The sequence below is a fragment of the Sphaeramia orbicularis genome, chromosome 7, assembly GCF_902148855.1.
Source record: "Sphaeramia orbicularis chromosome 7, fSphaOr1.1, whole genome shotgun sequence".
Lineage (NCBI taxonomy): Eukaryota > Metazoa > Chordata > Actinopteri > Kurtiformes > Apogonidae > Sphaeramia > Sphaeramia orbicularis.
In genome coordinates, this window is record NC_043963.1 from 1,454,046 (window position 1) to 1,470,383 (window position 16,338).

General features: G+C 47.2%; 1 protein-coding gene across 1 annotated transcript in view; it reads right to left on the reverse strand.

The window, feature by feature from the left end:
• Positions 1 to 12,989, reverse strand: part of LOC115421976 (laminin subunit alpha-5-like) — a 50,798-nt gene extending 37,809 nt beyond the window's left edge. Inside the window, 2 exon segments of the mRNA XM_030137996.1 lie at positions 7,160 to 7,312; positions 12,669 to 12,989. Of these exon segments, the coding sequence (XP_029993856.1) occupies positions 7,160 to 7,312; positions 12,669 to 12,989 (474 nt within the window).
• Positions 12,990 to 16,338: the final 3,349 nt, after the last annotated feature.

Here is a 16,338-nt window from a genome sequence, read left to right on the forward strand (position 1 = left end):
GAGACATGAAGGACACGGTGGAAGACTGAGACCATCAGCTGGACCCACCATCAGCTGGACCTGGGGACTTCACATAAAGGCGGTCGGACAGTTCTTGTCCCCATGATCCCTTTTCCAAACCACAGATGATCTTGTGTCTTCTCAGATGGTCCTGTGGTCTGAGGTGTGTTCAGAGTCCATATGTTCCGATAATTGGCTCCAAAACGGGTCAGAACCAGAACCAAAAATAGAGACACCTCCTTACTTGGACCAGAATCTAGATTTGTGGTGGACAGAATGGTTCTGGTTCTGATTCCACCAGACACAGAGCCATGTGTTTGGACTGGGTCAAACCTCTGTGGACTCACACTGTTTTATTTATGAGCTGACACTGAAAAATGTTCAATTAAAGCTCAACACCCCCCACCCACACACACACACACACACACAGACACACACACACACACACACACACACACACACACACACACCCTCCTCCTAAACCAATATTTACCGTCCCATTAACCAGGACACGTCCCTCTTTGTCTCCGTCTTCCTGTCGCCGCCGTCACTCTTTGTCTTTATCTCATTTCTTTACGTTTTATCGTCTGGGTTTTTATTTTATCGCACAGAAAAGTCCGATAAGTGAAACTCCGACAAAGATAACGACACATTTCACCAAAAAACACAAACTCAGCTTTAATTCAGAACGTTATCGCAACTGAAAAACCAACACCTGACCAGCTGAACAAACGGACCCAGAACCAGGACCAGAACCAGAACCAGAACCAGAACCAGGACCAGAACCAGGACCAGAACCAGAACCAGGACAGTCTTTTTCATCTTCTGCGTCTTTTTCATTTTGCATCTTTTTCAGGTTGCATCTTTTGTGTATTTTTTGTCTTTGATCTTGTTGCATCTTTTATATTATTTTTACATCTTTCACTCGTGTCTTTGTCGTGTGTTTTTTTTTACATCCTGTATTTTTCTGTATTTTTGTGTCCTTTATCGTGTCTGACTCGTCGGTTCTAAATCCGTTCTAAATCGGTCATTCTTGGTTTCCAGTAAAGTCGTTGAATGGTTCAGATTCATGTCGACTCTGAACCATTCGGACTCACCGTCTTCTTCTTCTGTGGTTCTAAATGAGCTCATTGTGCGCTGGCCGTCGACATTAGCATCAGTCTATTCTTAGTCACAGTCACCATGGCAACAGAGGCTTTTCAGTTCCTGTGGAAATGGACCCAGGTTTACACCAGCGGTTCTGTTAGTTCTGCTGGTTCTGTGGGTTCTGGTGTGTGTGTGTGTGTGTGTGTGTGTGTGTGTGGTTCTAATCAGTCATCTTTTGATTCCAAACATGACAAAAGAAAAAAACACGACTGAAGAACCAGAACCAGAACCATCTACTGATCTAAACTGTTTAATTCCTGTTGATCCACTAATCCTATGAATCCATGTCAATAATTAGAGTCAAATACAGTTCTTCATCTCTTCATGGTCATCAGATATGACCATATTTGGACGTTCAGTGACTCTGTAGTTACCGTGGAAACACTGTCATCTTCTACAGCATTGATTCACCAGTCAAACCCATGGAGTTGGATCAGTGCCAGTGGATGGACACACTGGGTTATGTTCAGTTAAAGACAGACTGGACTGAAAAAGACACTGTGTATTCAGTTTGATCTGGTTTGATTTGATGGAACAGGTCGTTTTGTTATGTTTTTGTATCATTTTGGTTATGGGTTTTTTTTGTTTGTTTTTTTTTTTTATATTATAATCCTTTAAGTTACTCTTTAAGAGGTGATAAATCCTTTATTAAAGGTTAAATGGGATGTGAAAGGGTTAAAACACCTGCTGCTCATGGGAACATCTGAAATAGAATGAGCTGAGTTATTTCACTGACCAACATTTATATTATAGACATTTACATTTATATAGATTTATATAGATTTACATATATCACACATGCAAATACAAACACGCTGTATCTGTATTTGACTGATTTAACTGGAGTCCAACTGGACCAGAACCAGTGAGTCCACCTGGACCTTTGAGTCCTTCTGGACCAGTGAGTCCACCTGGACCAGTGAGTCCACCTTGACCAGTGAGTCCACCTGGACCAGTCCTTCAGTGTTTTTGGATCCACCTCTTTGCTCCGCCTCTGTCTTAATGCCATCGTCTGATTGGTTCCTGTTTTCATTGGTGTTTTTTCTGGTTCTTGTTCGTTTCAGTCTCTGTTCTATGATCAGACTCGTGTCAGAGTGTCGGTCTTCAACACTGTTACTGCTTGGGTCTTTGTTTCATGTTCTAACAGTCGGACTCATTCACTGGTGGATTTCCCATCATGCCCCTCATTCACATATTTCCGTCATTCTTTATGTGAACTGAGCAGAAAATGAGCAGAAGAAAAGAGACGTGACCTTAATAGGACGGACTCAGGATCCACCTCCAGCCACATTTAACCACAGGAAACGGTGGTGGGCGGGTTTACAGTGGTGGGCGGGTTTACGCCGACGCCGTGTTGACGCCGGGGACACTTTGAGCCTTTAGACAGAATAAGACGAATGAAGAGTCTAAGTTTAACTCAGAGCTCTGATCAGAACCAGTTTAAGGAAAGAAAAACAAACTGCACCGACCCAACAGGGAACATGACCTTCAATTCAACTGGAGAACCACACATTCAACTGCAGAACCACACATTCAACTGGAGAACCACACATTCAACTGCAGAACCACACATTCAACAGTAGAACTGAAAATAAAACTGATTGTACATAAAACAGTTCAACTGTGGAATAAACCACAGGAAAAAAGTTCAACAGTCCAGAGAAAAAGACAGGAAATCAAGTTTAAAAACTCCACCATCCACCTGCTCATCAATATATCATATCTTATTATATTCTATTAATATAATATAATATAATATAATATAATATAATATAATATAATATAATATAACATAATATAATATAATATAGATCCTTCATAGAAGTTGATGGAAAATACAGACCTCACCTGAAGAAGTGACAACATTCCAGCTTTAATAACAGGTTGAAAGTCAAACATCCTCTGTCGTCTCTTTTTTCCACTGCCCCCCCCCTTTTCTTATCTGGACTCCCCCTCCCTGCCTCCCCCTCTTGTCTTTCATCAGTGAATGCTTCCACTACCACACACCTGAGGAATGAACTCCACCGGCCCCTCAGCGCCGACTGGGTCCGACCGGGTCGGCGCCGACAGGAACAGACAGAACTAAGACTGAATATGCAAAACTGGGAGGGGGGGCGGTTTAGACATGTTCGGCGGGGGGGGGGGTTTAGACATGTTCAGGAGACATTGGAAAAGCACCTGAGACAAAGACGGAGACAGTCAGAGGGACCAGACCCAGATATGGGGCAAGACCGGACCCAGATATGGGGCTAGACCGGACCCACATATGAGGCTAGACCGGACCCACATATGAGGCTACACCAGATCCAGTTATCTGGTACAGATAGAACCTGAATCTGTGCTGTTATTAGTTATTTCTGTAAAGGCCTGAAAATCTGCTCCAACACCTACACAAGTTGTGTCATATTTTATATATATATATATATATATATATATATATATATATATATATATTTCTACTGTTGCTGGTTCTGGTTCTCCTCTGTTCCGTCAGGGTTAGGAACACATGTCAGAAGGGGCTGCAGAACAAATCCAGCCACTGACTGAAGGGGCTTTAGATCAGATGGAACACCCCCATGGAACCCGGGTCTGCTGATGGAACCAGCCTGGAAAAGGGGCGGGGCTGGGGGTCCAGGGGGGAGGGGTAATCCAATGACAGGCTGAGACAGGTTAACTGACATTCTGATCTGTGCCGCCTGCTGCTGTTCATTCAGGTGTGCGTCTGCGTTGTGCGTCTGTGGTGTTGTTGTGTGCTCTCAGCCCACCTACATTCTTTCCAGATAAAAGTGGAGCTGCAGAACCGCCCCCATCCCCCCCGAAACCCGGACCTTCACCCAGGACACATTTCCATACACCGTCCACAGACAGACCTTCAGTGTGGAGCTTCAGAGTTTCCTGTGAAGCTGAAGCTGGTTCTGACTGCAGACCCTGGGCTTCATCAGAACGCTGGGGAACGTGTCCCAGCCTCTGCTTTACAGTCAGACTCTGGGTCAGAGTTTGAGGCTCCATACTTGGACTTCATAGTGAACCTGTTCAACTCCTGACGTGTGGTGTTGAGCCCCAGTGGAACCCAAACCCAGGAACATTAGAGAACAACGCAGAAGACAACCCAAAGGAAAACACCCAGCAGTAATGGGTTCAGGGTCCATCCACTGATCTGGTTTTACACTCAAGTTTTAGTTCAAAAAACCCCAATGAGGACCCCATCAGAACCCCCATCAGTTCACAAATATCACCAAAGAAGAGATTTAACAGATAAATCAGCAGAATCCAAACACAACAACAGTAGTACTAGTACTAGTACTAGTAGTAGTAGTAGTAGTAGTAGTTGTTGTTGTTATAGTAGTAGTAGTAGTAGTATTAGCAGTAGTAGAAGTAGTAGTATAAGCAGTAGTAGTAGTAATATTAGTAGCAGTAGTAGTAGTAGTAGTAATATTATTAGTAGTAGTAGTAGTCATACTAGTAGTAGTAGTAGTAGTAGTACTATTAGCAGTAGTAGTATTAGTAGTACAGGGTGGGGAAGCAAAATGTACACTGAACATTCAGTTGTTTTTTCTCAGCAGACACTACGTCAGTTGTTTTGAAACCAAACATATACTGATGTCATAATCATACCTAACACTATTATCCATACCTTTTCATAAACTTCTGCCCATATGAGTAATCAGGAAAGCAAACGTCAAAGAGTGTGTGATTTGCTGAATGCACTCGTCACACCAAAGGAGATTTCCAAAATAGTTGGAGTGTCCATAAAGACTGTTTATAATGGAAAGAAGAGAATGACTATGAGCAAAACTATTACCAGAAAGTCTGGAAGATACTATTAAAGAAGAATGGGAGAAGTTGTCACCCGAATATTTGAGGAACACTTGCACAAGTTTCAGGAAGCGTGTGAAGGCAGTTATTGAGAAAGAAGGAGGACACATAGAATAAAAACATTTTCTATTATGGACATTTTCTTGTGGCAAATAAATTCTCATGACTTTCAATAAACTAATTGGTCATACACTGTCTTTCAATCCCTGCCTCAAAATATTGTACATTTTGCTTCCCCACCCTGTAGTAGTAGCAGTAGTAGTAGTAGTAGTAGTAATAGTAGTAGTAATAGTAATAGTAGTAGTAGTAGTCTAACCTGTACTCAGGTTTTCTTCGTGGCTGATTCAGTCGAGGCTTTAACAGCACAAACAGAAACACAGGAAGCAAAGACACACACAAACCCAAGGACACAACAAACACACACACACACAGCAAGGGCACCAGTGTACACACACACACACACACACACACACACAAAGCACAGGCCAGTGGGTGCATGTGTGTCTGCTGGTGAATGAAGCAGCCACTCCAGTATGAGGACCACACAAAAGAGACGCATTCACAGCCTGGAGAGGCTTTTCAACTGCAACAAACGCCCACGTTCAACTGCAACAAACGCCCACGTTCAACTGCAACAAACGCCCACGTTCAACTGCAACAAACGCCCACGTTCAACTGCAACAAACGCCCTCGTTCAACTGCAACAAACAGCAACGTTCAACTGCAACAAACGCCCACGTTCAACTGCAACAAACAGCAACGTTCAACAGCAACAAACGCCCATGTTCAACTGCAACAAACAGCAACGTTCAACAGCAACAAATGCCCATGTTCAACTGCAACAAATGGCAACGTTCAACTGCAACAAATGGCAACGTTCAACTGCAACAAATGGCAATGTTCAACAGCAACAAACACCCATGTTCAACTGCAACAAACGGCAACGTTCAACAGCAGCAAACGCCCATGTTCAACTGCAACAAACACCCACGTTCAACTGCAACAAACGCCCACGTTCAACTGCAACAAATGGCAATGTTCAACAGCAACAAACACCCACGTTCAACTGCAACAAACACCCATGTTCAACTGCAACAAACGGCAACGTTCAACAGCAACAAACGCCCACGTTCAACTGCAACAAATGGCAATGTTCAACAGCAACAAACGCCCATGTTCAACTGCAACAAACGCCCACGTTCAACTGCAACAAATGGCAATGTTCAACAGCAACAAATGGCAATGTTCAACAGCAACAAACGCCCATGTTCAACTGCAACAAATGGCTACCTTCAACTGCAACAAACGCCCACGTTCAACTGCAACAAATGCCCATGTTCAACTGCAACAAACGCCCATGTTCAACTGCAACAAACGCCCATGTTCAACTGCAACAAACGGCAACGTTCAATAGCAACAAACGCCCATGTTCAACTGCAACAAACACCCATGTTCAATAGCAACAAACGCCCACGTTCAACAGCAACAAATGCCCACCTTCAACAGCAACAAACGTGTTGATTAAACACCCTGTTCCTTTAGTTGCTTTTACATCATTTTGGCCTCATTCAATTTTCTTCATCTTGTCGAGTCTTTCTTGTTTATGTTTTTTGGTCTTTACAGGTTTCTTGCGTCCTGTGGAAAATTGAACCATTTGGCTCCAATATTGATGATGAACTAATGGTTTGAGGTTGACACTGATCTGAACAGTTCCATCGTACTGTGACCAAACCGAAGGCACCACCACTGTGGACCAGAACCTGCAGAACCACCACAGTGGACCAGAACCTGCAGAACCAGCAGAACCACCACTGTGGACCAGAACCTGCAGAACCACAACTCTGGGATTACAAAATTTGGGCTCAATCCTAATCCACCCCTTACCCCTCCCCCTTAGGCTCTAGCTCTTGGCACTACCCAAACTGCAACCATCCCCCCCCCCCCCCCCCCAGACTCACTGAGGATCAGGACAGCCCTACCCCTGTATGTGAACGCGCAAAATGGAGGGGTGGGGAGAGGGGCCAAGGGGTGCATTGGGGTTGGGCCCAAGAATCCTTCTGACCCAAGAAATGAAAGCTCCGACAGACGCTCAGACAGACCGTGTCCACTGAAGGTTTTCAATGTGTCAACCTGCAAATCTATAAAGCCCCGCCCTGCCCCCTGGCCCCACCCCCTGGCCCCGCCCCTGGCATCCTACCTGTCCAAGGTCCAGGGTGACGTTGACCTCGTTGAACTCGGTGCTGCGGGACAGCGGAGGACTCTGCCACCATCGCTCCGTCCCATCAATGGCGTTGGTGATGGGGTGGGCGCGATCCCCGTCTCCTTGACTACAGATGTCGCAGTACTGACCCTGAGGAGAGAGGTCAAGTTTCAGAGGTCATGGTTCAGAGGTCAGAGGTCAAGTTTCAGAGATCATGGTTCAGAGGTCAGAGGTCATAGTTCAGGGTCAGAGGTCATGGTTAACTACACCTGTTAGTCACTGTTCCCTTTAGAGACATGAAGACAAATGTCGCCTTGACAACTTCAAACAAAATATAACGAAAGAGAAAAAAAAGAAAAGAAATACAACGCTGTCTATATCGATGTGTTTTCTTGTGTTTATGTGTTTGTGTGTGAGTGTGTTTTGTGTGTGTTTTGTGTGTGTGTGTGTGTTTTGTGTGTGTGTGTATGTCCTTCTAACTCATTTTTACACACACTTTTCCTGCTTCCACCACATTTTCAGGCTGTTTTTCCGTCTTCTGTCTCTGATTTCTTTGTGTTCATTGGTCTGACTGTGTGTTTTGTGGTAGACCGTGTCCTGGTCTGGTCCTGGTCCAGTTGTATTTTCCTGGTTCTAGGTTCTAAACTGACTTCCTTCCACTAAAAGAGCAGATTTCTTTCACCCGTTTGTCCCTGAAGCGATGTGGATCAGGTTTCGGGTGTCTCACCTGAACGGCCCACGTCTCTGACTCTGGTGGGTTTTGTTTTTTTTTCCACGAGTCGAGCGTCGACATTACCTGAGAGTTCAGGACCACTTTGAGGTTTTCAGAAGAAAAACAGGATAGAACAGACTTTATCATCGTTACGAGTCCTGGACCAGGGTCACAAACTGGACCGCAACAAACCAGACCAAACAAAGACCACCAAAACAGGACCAAACCATGAAAGGGTCCTTTAAGGGGTTCAGAAAGAGGACCACCAGATCCACCAGGGACAGAACACAGCTGTGGACCAGATCCACCAGGGACAGAACACACCTGTGGACCAGATCCACCAGATGTACAGAGACCTGGACTACAAAAACCTAGGCTAGAAACCTGGACCCAGACCTGGACTACAAAAGACCTAGACCTGGACTAGAAACCTAGACCTAGACCTGGACTACAAAAGACCTAGACCTGGACTAGAGACCAGGACCTAGACCTGGACTACAGACACCTGGACCATCTGGACCATCATCTTTCACATCCGGTTTATTTGCTGGTGGAAGTTTGGAAGTTTAAAGGTTAAGGTTTAAAATGTGATTTTTGGTAAATAAATAGAAAGGACACAGACCCAGGACCTGTTGGACACAGACCCAGGACCTGTTGGACACAGACCCAGGTCCTGTTGGACACAGACCAGGTCCTGTTGGACACAGACCCAGGACCTGTTGGACACAGACCCAGGTCCTGTTGGACACAGACCCAGGACCTGTTGGACACAGACCCAGGTCCTGTTGGACACAGACCCAGGTCCTGTTGGACACAGAGCCAGGACCTGTTGGACACAGACCCAGGTCCTGTTGGACACAGACCCAGGACCTGTTGGACACAGACCCAGGTCCTGTTGGACACAGACCCAGGACCTGTTGGACACAGACCCAGGTCCTGTTGGACACAGACCCAGGACCTGTTGGACACAGACCCAGGACCTGTTGGACACAGACCCAGGTCCTGTTGGACACAGACCCAGGTCCTGTTGGACACAGACCCAGGACCTGTTGGACACAGACCCAGGTCCTGTTGGACACAGACCCAAGTCCTGTTGGACACAGACCCAGGACCTGTTGGACACAGACCCAGGTCCTGTTGGACACAGACCCAGGTCCTGTTGGACACAGACCCAGGACCTGTTGGACACAGACCCAGGTCCTGTTGGACACAGACCCAGGTCCTGTTGGACACAGACCCAGGTCCTGTTGGACACAGAGCCAGGACCTGTTGGACACAGACCCAGGACCTGTTGGACACAGACCCAGGTCCTGTTGGACACAGACCCAGGTCCTGTTGGACACCAGAGCTCCGTTTGTTTACGTCTACGTTAATGATGAGTCTGAAAAAGATAAAACTGTAAAATGTCCAAAACACTTAAAGACGTTTGTTTGTGTTTGAACTGAAAACAGACTTTTTTATTGAACCATTGAAGTCGGATGTGGTTTCAGTCCTGAATGAACGGCTTCTTCTGTGGATTTACGAGGTTTTTCCACTCGATTAACGTCTAAAACCTCCTGAATGTGTGAGGACTGAAGCGCCAGCGTAAACCAAACAAGCCCCGCCCCCTGACAAAAGGGACACCTCACACATGTTATCACTGGGGGGCTCAGCCAGGTCAAAGGTCACGCCCATATCTGACCCCGCCTCCATTAGAAATACACTATATATATATATATATATATGATCTATTTTCTATATAAACTCATAAAGAACAGAATTTAAATAATCTTATACAGTATAAACTAGTTCCAGTTGTACATTGTATTTATATTTATGACATATGGAGTAGATTATGGTGTAGAATTACATATGATTAATATTATATTTACTGATATAAACATATAAAAGTTCATAAGAAGTGTTTACGTCTTCACTCCTTTAACAGAACTAATTGTAAAACTGGATTAAAGCAGTTTCAGTCTAAATGTGTTTTTTTGTTCATGAAATAAAACACTCGTTTGTTCCTTCAGTCGTTTAGGATCAAACAACACGATTCGACACAAACTGAACAAACAAAAACACCTTGAACCTTCATTGCCCACATCTAGCAGAACCACCTGGTCCAGGTCCACAGGTCCCGGTGGTCCAGTTCTGACCCTGTGTTGGTACAAATCCACCTCAGCAGTAGAACCTGGTTCATCAGGTCCAGAGTGAACGAAGCGCTGTGATTGGACGACACGGGTCAGTCCCCAGGAGGAATGTGGGAGCAGGCGGCGCCCTGCGCAGCGGGTTCTCCTCCACCGTACGCCTCGACGGTTCTCCTCAAAAAGTTCTTCTCATCGTTCTCCTCAATGGTTCTCCTACCAAACCACAGTAATCCTGATACGACTGGTGGCAGTTAAACCGTCTCGCCAACACATCACCGCGCTTATAGGTCACATGATGGTCGTCAACAGGACCGGGTCGTTATGGAAACCACCTGTCTGAGGTGTTACCAAGTGATGATGTAACATCCAGGGAAAAGAATGTCCAGGAAGGAGGACGTCCAGAAAGAAGAACGTCCAGAAAGACAAACGTCCAGGAAGACGAACGTCCAGGAAGACGAACGTCCAGAAAGACAAACGTCCAGAAAGACAAACGTCCAGAAAGACAAACGTCCAGGAAGAAGAACGTCCAGAAAGACGAACATCCCGAAAGAAGAACGTCCAGGAAGAAGAGTGTCCAGAAAGATGAACGTCCAGGAAGAAGAACGTCCAGAAAGACGAACATCCCGAAAGAAGAACGTCCAGGAAGAAGAACGCCCAGGAAGACAAACGTCCAGGAAGAAGAACATCCAGAAAGACAAACATCCCGAAAGAAGAACGTCCAGGAAGAAGAGTGTCCAGAAAGACGAACGTCCAGGAAGAAGAACGTCCAGAAAGACGAACATCCCGAAAGAAGAACGTCCAGGAAGAAGAGTGTCCAGAAAGACAAACGTCCAGGAAGAAGAATGTCCAGAAAGATGAATGTCCAGGAAGACGAACGTCCAGGAAGAAGAACATCCAGAAAGACATACGTCCAGGAAGAAGAACGTCCAGAAAGATGAACGTCCAGGAAGAAGAACGTCCAGAAAGATGAACGTCCAGGAAGACGAACGTCCAGGAAGAAGAGTGTCCAGAAAGACGAACGTCCAGGAAGAAGAACATCCAGAGAGACAAACGTCCAGGAAGAAGAACGTCCAGAAAGATGAACGTCCAGAAAGATGAACGTCCAGGAAGAAGAACGTCCAGAAAGATGAACGTCCAGGAAGACGAACGTCCAGGAAGAAGAACATCCAGAAAGACATACGTCCAGGAAGAAGAACGTCCAGAAAGATGAACGTCCAGGAAGAAGAACGTCCAGAAAGATGAACGTCCAGGAAGACGAACGTCCAGGAAGAAGAACGTCCAGAAAGATGAACGTCCAGGAAGACGAACGTCCAGGAAGAAGAACATCCAGAAAGACATACGTCCAGGAAGAAGAACGTCCAGAAAGACGAACGTTCCAGGAAGAAGAACGTCCAGAGAGACAAACGTTCAGGAAGACGAACGTCCAGAAAGACAAACGTCCAGGAAGAAGAACGTCCAGAGAGACAAACGTCCAGGAAGACAAACATCCAGAAAGATGAACGTCCAGTAAGACGAACGTCCAGGAAGAAGAACATCCAGAGAGACAAACGTCCAGGAAGAAGAACGTCCAGAAAGATGAACGTCCAGAAAGATGAACGTCCAGGAAGAAGAACGTCCAGAAAGATGAACGTCCAGGAAGACGAACGTCCAGGAAGAAGAACATCCAGAAAGACATACGTCCAGGAAGAAGAACGTCCAGAAAGATGAACGTCCAGGAAGAAGAACGTCCAGAAAGATGAACGTCCAGGAAGACGAACGTCCAGGAAGAAGAACGTCCAGAAAGATGAACGTCCAGGAAGACGAACGTCCAGGAAGAAGAACATCCAGAAAGACATACGTCCAGGAAGAAGAACGTCCAGAAAGACGAACGTTCCAGGAAGAAGAACGTCCAGAGAGACAAACGTTCAGGAAGACAAACGTCCAGAAAGACAAACGTCCAGGAAGAAGAACGTCCAGAGAGACAAACGTCCAGGAAGACAAACATCCAGAAAGATGAACGTCCAGTAAGACGAACGTCCAGGAAGAAGAACGTCCAGGAAGAAGAACGTCCAACCACAGAATAATGACATGAAAAACTGGAAAAAACGAACCCAGAAGAAGAAACCAACACACAGCTTCATCTAGACTGGATTTAACCAGACCTGGTCTAGCGGCCGAACATGTGGACCTGGTCTAATGTGGTCTACATGAGTGTTTTTTGAAGGATCATCTAGCCTAGACTTACTTGGTCTAAGTCTAGCAGGTCTAGATCTGGATCATGGTCAATGTGGTCTAACAGTGTCCTCTTGGTCAGGTCTCCCTCGAAATAAACATTTAATCTGAAGGAAATTCCAGGTTCAAGAAATGGAACTGGACCAGGTCTAGTTTAGGACTGGATCTGGTCTAATGTGGTCTAGATCTGTAAAAAGCCTGTTGAGTTGAAGAGCAGGTTCTAGCATCTGACAAACCTGGACCACATTTAGAGGTCTAGGACCTGGATCACATCTAAAGGACTACAACCTGGACCATATTTAGAGGAGGACTAGACCTGGACCATATTTAGACCAGGTCCTCCTGTTGCATAAATTAACCTGAGTTAAAGTTTGTGTCCAGGCCGAGGCGGACCGAACCGGCTCCAGGTCCAGGTTCGGCCCCAGGTCCGGGTCCTGGTCCGGGTGGTGCTCACCTGGATGGTCTGGCTCGGGTCCCCGGACACCGGGCCCCCCACCAGTTTGCAGTACAGGTCCTGCTGGCTCCTGCCGGACTCGTCCTCTCCGCAGGTCGCGGTCGCGGTGATCTTGGTTCCCTCCGCCAGGTTAAAGTAGGGCGGGTGGAGGCTGAAGCCGTTCACCCCGGTGTTCGGAAGCTCCTGGACCCGGACCGGGACCACGGCCCCCAACAGAATCAGCAGCACCCGGGTCCACATCCTGTCCACCTGTTCCGCGTCCCGGTTCGGTCGGTTTGAGGAGGACCGGGTCTGCACCGGCACGAGCGGACCGGAAACCATGAAAAACACCGAGCACGAGCGAAACGGACCGGGCCTGAGTCTAGACCGGGTCCTGGTTCAGCAGCGTCGAGTCTTCGCCCGGAGTTTGGTTGGAGTTGATCCGAAGCAGGGACACCTTCAGCCCGGCGGCCCCTCCCCCTGGCCCCGGCCCCTCCCCCAAGCCCGTCCCCCGCGGAGGGGGGCGGCCCACCCCCCACCCCCCCGCCTGGAAACCACCACCTAAACCCGCAGACAGGAGCCCGGTTCGGGTCCGGGTTCAGGTTCGACAAGGTTAATGCACGACCTGGTCTACAGTGGGGGAGACCGGGTGGACCACATAGTACCTCCACATCCAGGTCTCAAAGACCACCTGCACCCCATCCTGGGTCCAGCTGAGTCCAGAACAAAAATGAAAACTGGACCCAGGTCCAGGTGACCCCTGTGGATCCAGAAAAGCTCCTGTTCTTCAGTTTCAAACTGGTCCAGTCTGATTTTTGTCATCACATCTAGACCTCGTTCAGCTAGGTCCAGACCAGAGACCGCTGGACTGGGTCTTCATTCAGTTATCCTTTGTGGAACAATCTGATCTAGATTTAACCAGACGCGGTCTAACAGGTGGACCTGGTCTACTGTGGTCCACATTCCAGATAAAACCATCCATTTGTAAAAGTTCTTAAATGTTTCATGGATCAGAACATGAGTTTGAACAGATTATCCAGACTAGATTCACACAGACTAAGTCTAGAGTCTGGTCTAGACCTGGATCAGGGTCCATGTGGTCTAGTTCAGTCCAGAAAAAGGACCATATTCCACTAGAAGAAACAGTAACTGTGCTCCAGTCAGAGCCTTCAGGTCCCTTTAGGTGGACTTTGATGAGCCCCCCTGGTCATTCTGGAGGTTTGTTTGGACAGCAGCCGGGGGGGGGGTTTGTACCCCCACCCCAACACACACACACACACACACACACACCACCCCCCTTTACCCCCTGTAGATCCACCTCTGATTCCACAGCAGCTGAAAATGCTTCAGCTCCTGTCAGTGAAGTCCAGATGCTGAAGCTGGATCAGAACCACAGGACACTTCATCATGACCCTTGACCTTCCTCTGGGGTCACGGGGGTCACGCCCCCCCACCATCACAAACATGTCCATCAGGTTTATCGTCCTGAACATTTAACCACAACATGATGGTAAACGACTGAAACGGCTGAGTCCAGGTCTGACCCAGGTCCATGGGTCCATGGGTTTCTGGGTCTCATCTGAACAGAATCAGTGAAAACAACATTGGACGCACATTCTTCTTCATCTTCATGCAGTTCTTGGTCTAGTGGATGTGGTTCTTGGTCTAGTGGATGTGGTTCTTGGTCTAGTGGATGTGGTTCAGGTTGGATCAGATCCATCAACTCCAACAGTAAATGTTCTAAACTACAGTTGTTTTTTTAATGAGGCCTCATTGGTTCTTTAGTCCTTATGGTTCTTCAGTTCTAAGCTTTGGAATCAATAGAAGACAACTAGAAAAGCACTCGGAGAGTGCAGACCTCCGCCAAGGCAGATCAGTGCCCACCCCCCCACCCCGATCACCACCAAATGTCATCATTTGTTCCTTGTGCCAGAATCAACATTTCCTGAAATTTTCATCCAAATCCGTCCATAAGTTTTTTTGTTATCTTGCACACAGACACATACACACACAGACACACAGACACACACACAGACACACACACACAGACACACAGACACACACACAGACACACACACACAGACACACACACAGACAGACACACAGACACACACACACACACACAGACAGACACAGACAGACAGACAGACACACACACACAGACAGACACACAGACAGACACACACAGACACACACACAGACAGACACACACACACACACAGACACACACACAGACACACACACACACACACACACACAGACAGACAGACACACACACACACACACACACACAGACAGACAGACACACACACACACACACAGACAGACAGACACACACACACACACACAGACACACACAGACAGACACACACACAGACAGACAGACACACACACACACACACAGACAGACACACACACAGACAGACACACAGACAGACACACACAGACACACACACACACACACACACACACACACAGACAGACACACAGACAGACACACAGACAGACACACACAGACACACACAGACACACACACAGACAGACACACAGACAGACACACACAGACACACACACACACAGACAGACACACACACAGACACACACACACACACAGACACACACACAGACACACACAGACACACACACACACAGACACACACACAGACACACACACAGACACACACACACACACACAGACACACACACAGACAAACCAACGCCGGCAAAAACAGAACCTCCTTGGTGGAGATAACAAACACACAAAGCACAGTGATGACAGTACCTGCTGACAGAGGGAATGAACAGTACCAGTGGAAGGAACAGGTTAAAGAACCTCAAACTGAGTCCAAGAGGATCCACATAAACCAACACATGAATCCTCCCACCGTCTGTGAACTGGTTCCATCTGGTCCAGGTTGGACTCAGGCTCTAATTAAAGGCTCATTAAGGTCTAATTAAAGGCTCTGATCACAGGGGTCCAGGACAACACCTGCTCAGGTGAGTCCCACAGGATCCACCTCCAAAAGCACCATGGGAAAAAGCAGGAGGAACAGACCAGCCCCTCTGTCACCACGGCAACACACGACCTCTGACCTCAGACACAGCAGGGGTTGGACAGCAACCTCCTGTAGGTTAAAGGAGGAGGAGGAGGAGGAGGAAGAGGAGGAGGAGGAGGAAGAGGAGGAGGAAGAGGAGGAGGAGGAGGAGGAGGAAGAGGAGGAGGAGAGGAGGAGGAGGAGGAGGAGGAAGAGGAGGAGGAAGAGGAGGAGGAGGAAATAATAATAATAATAATAATAATGGATTAGATTTCTATCGTTCTTTTTTGGTCACTCAAAGTGCTTTACATTCTTCATGCTCCTTCTGCTGGTGGTGGTGGTAAACTCCACCGGTGTCCACAGCTGTCCTGGGGGGGGGGGGGGGGGGGGCAGACTGACGGAGGCGTGGCTGACAGTCTGCACGTACGGCCCCTCCCACCACCGAACAGTCATACACATTTATACTGACGACTGACTAGGACAGAGCGGGATTTGAACCGCCAACCCTTTGGTTATTGGACTCTACCATCTGAGCCATGGCCACCTCCAGGAAGAGGAGGAAGAGAAGGAGGAGAAGAAGAAGGAGGAGGAGGAGGAGAACAGTTTGAATCTGGTTGTGTTTCTCTGATGTGTTTTAATGTGTGAACAGGATCTGG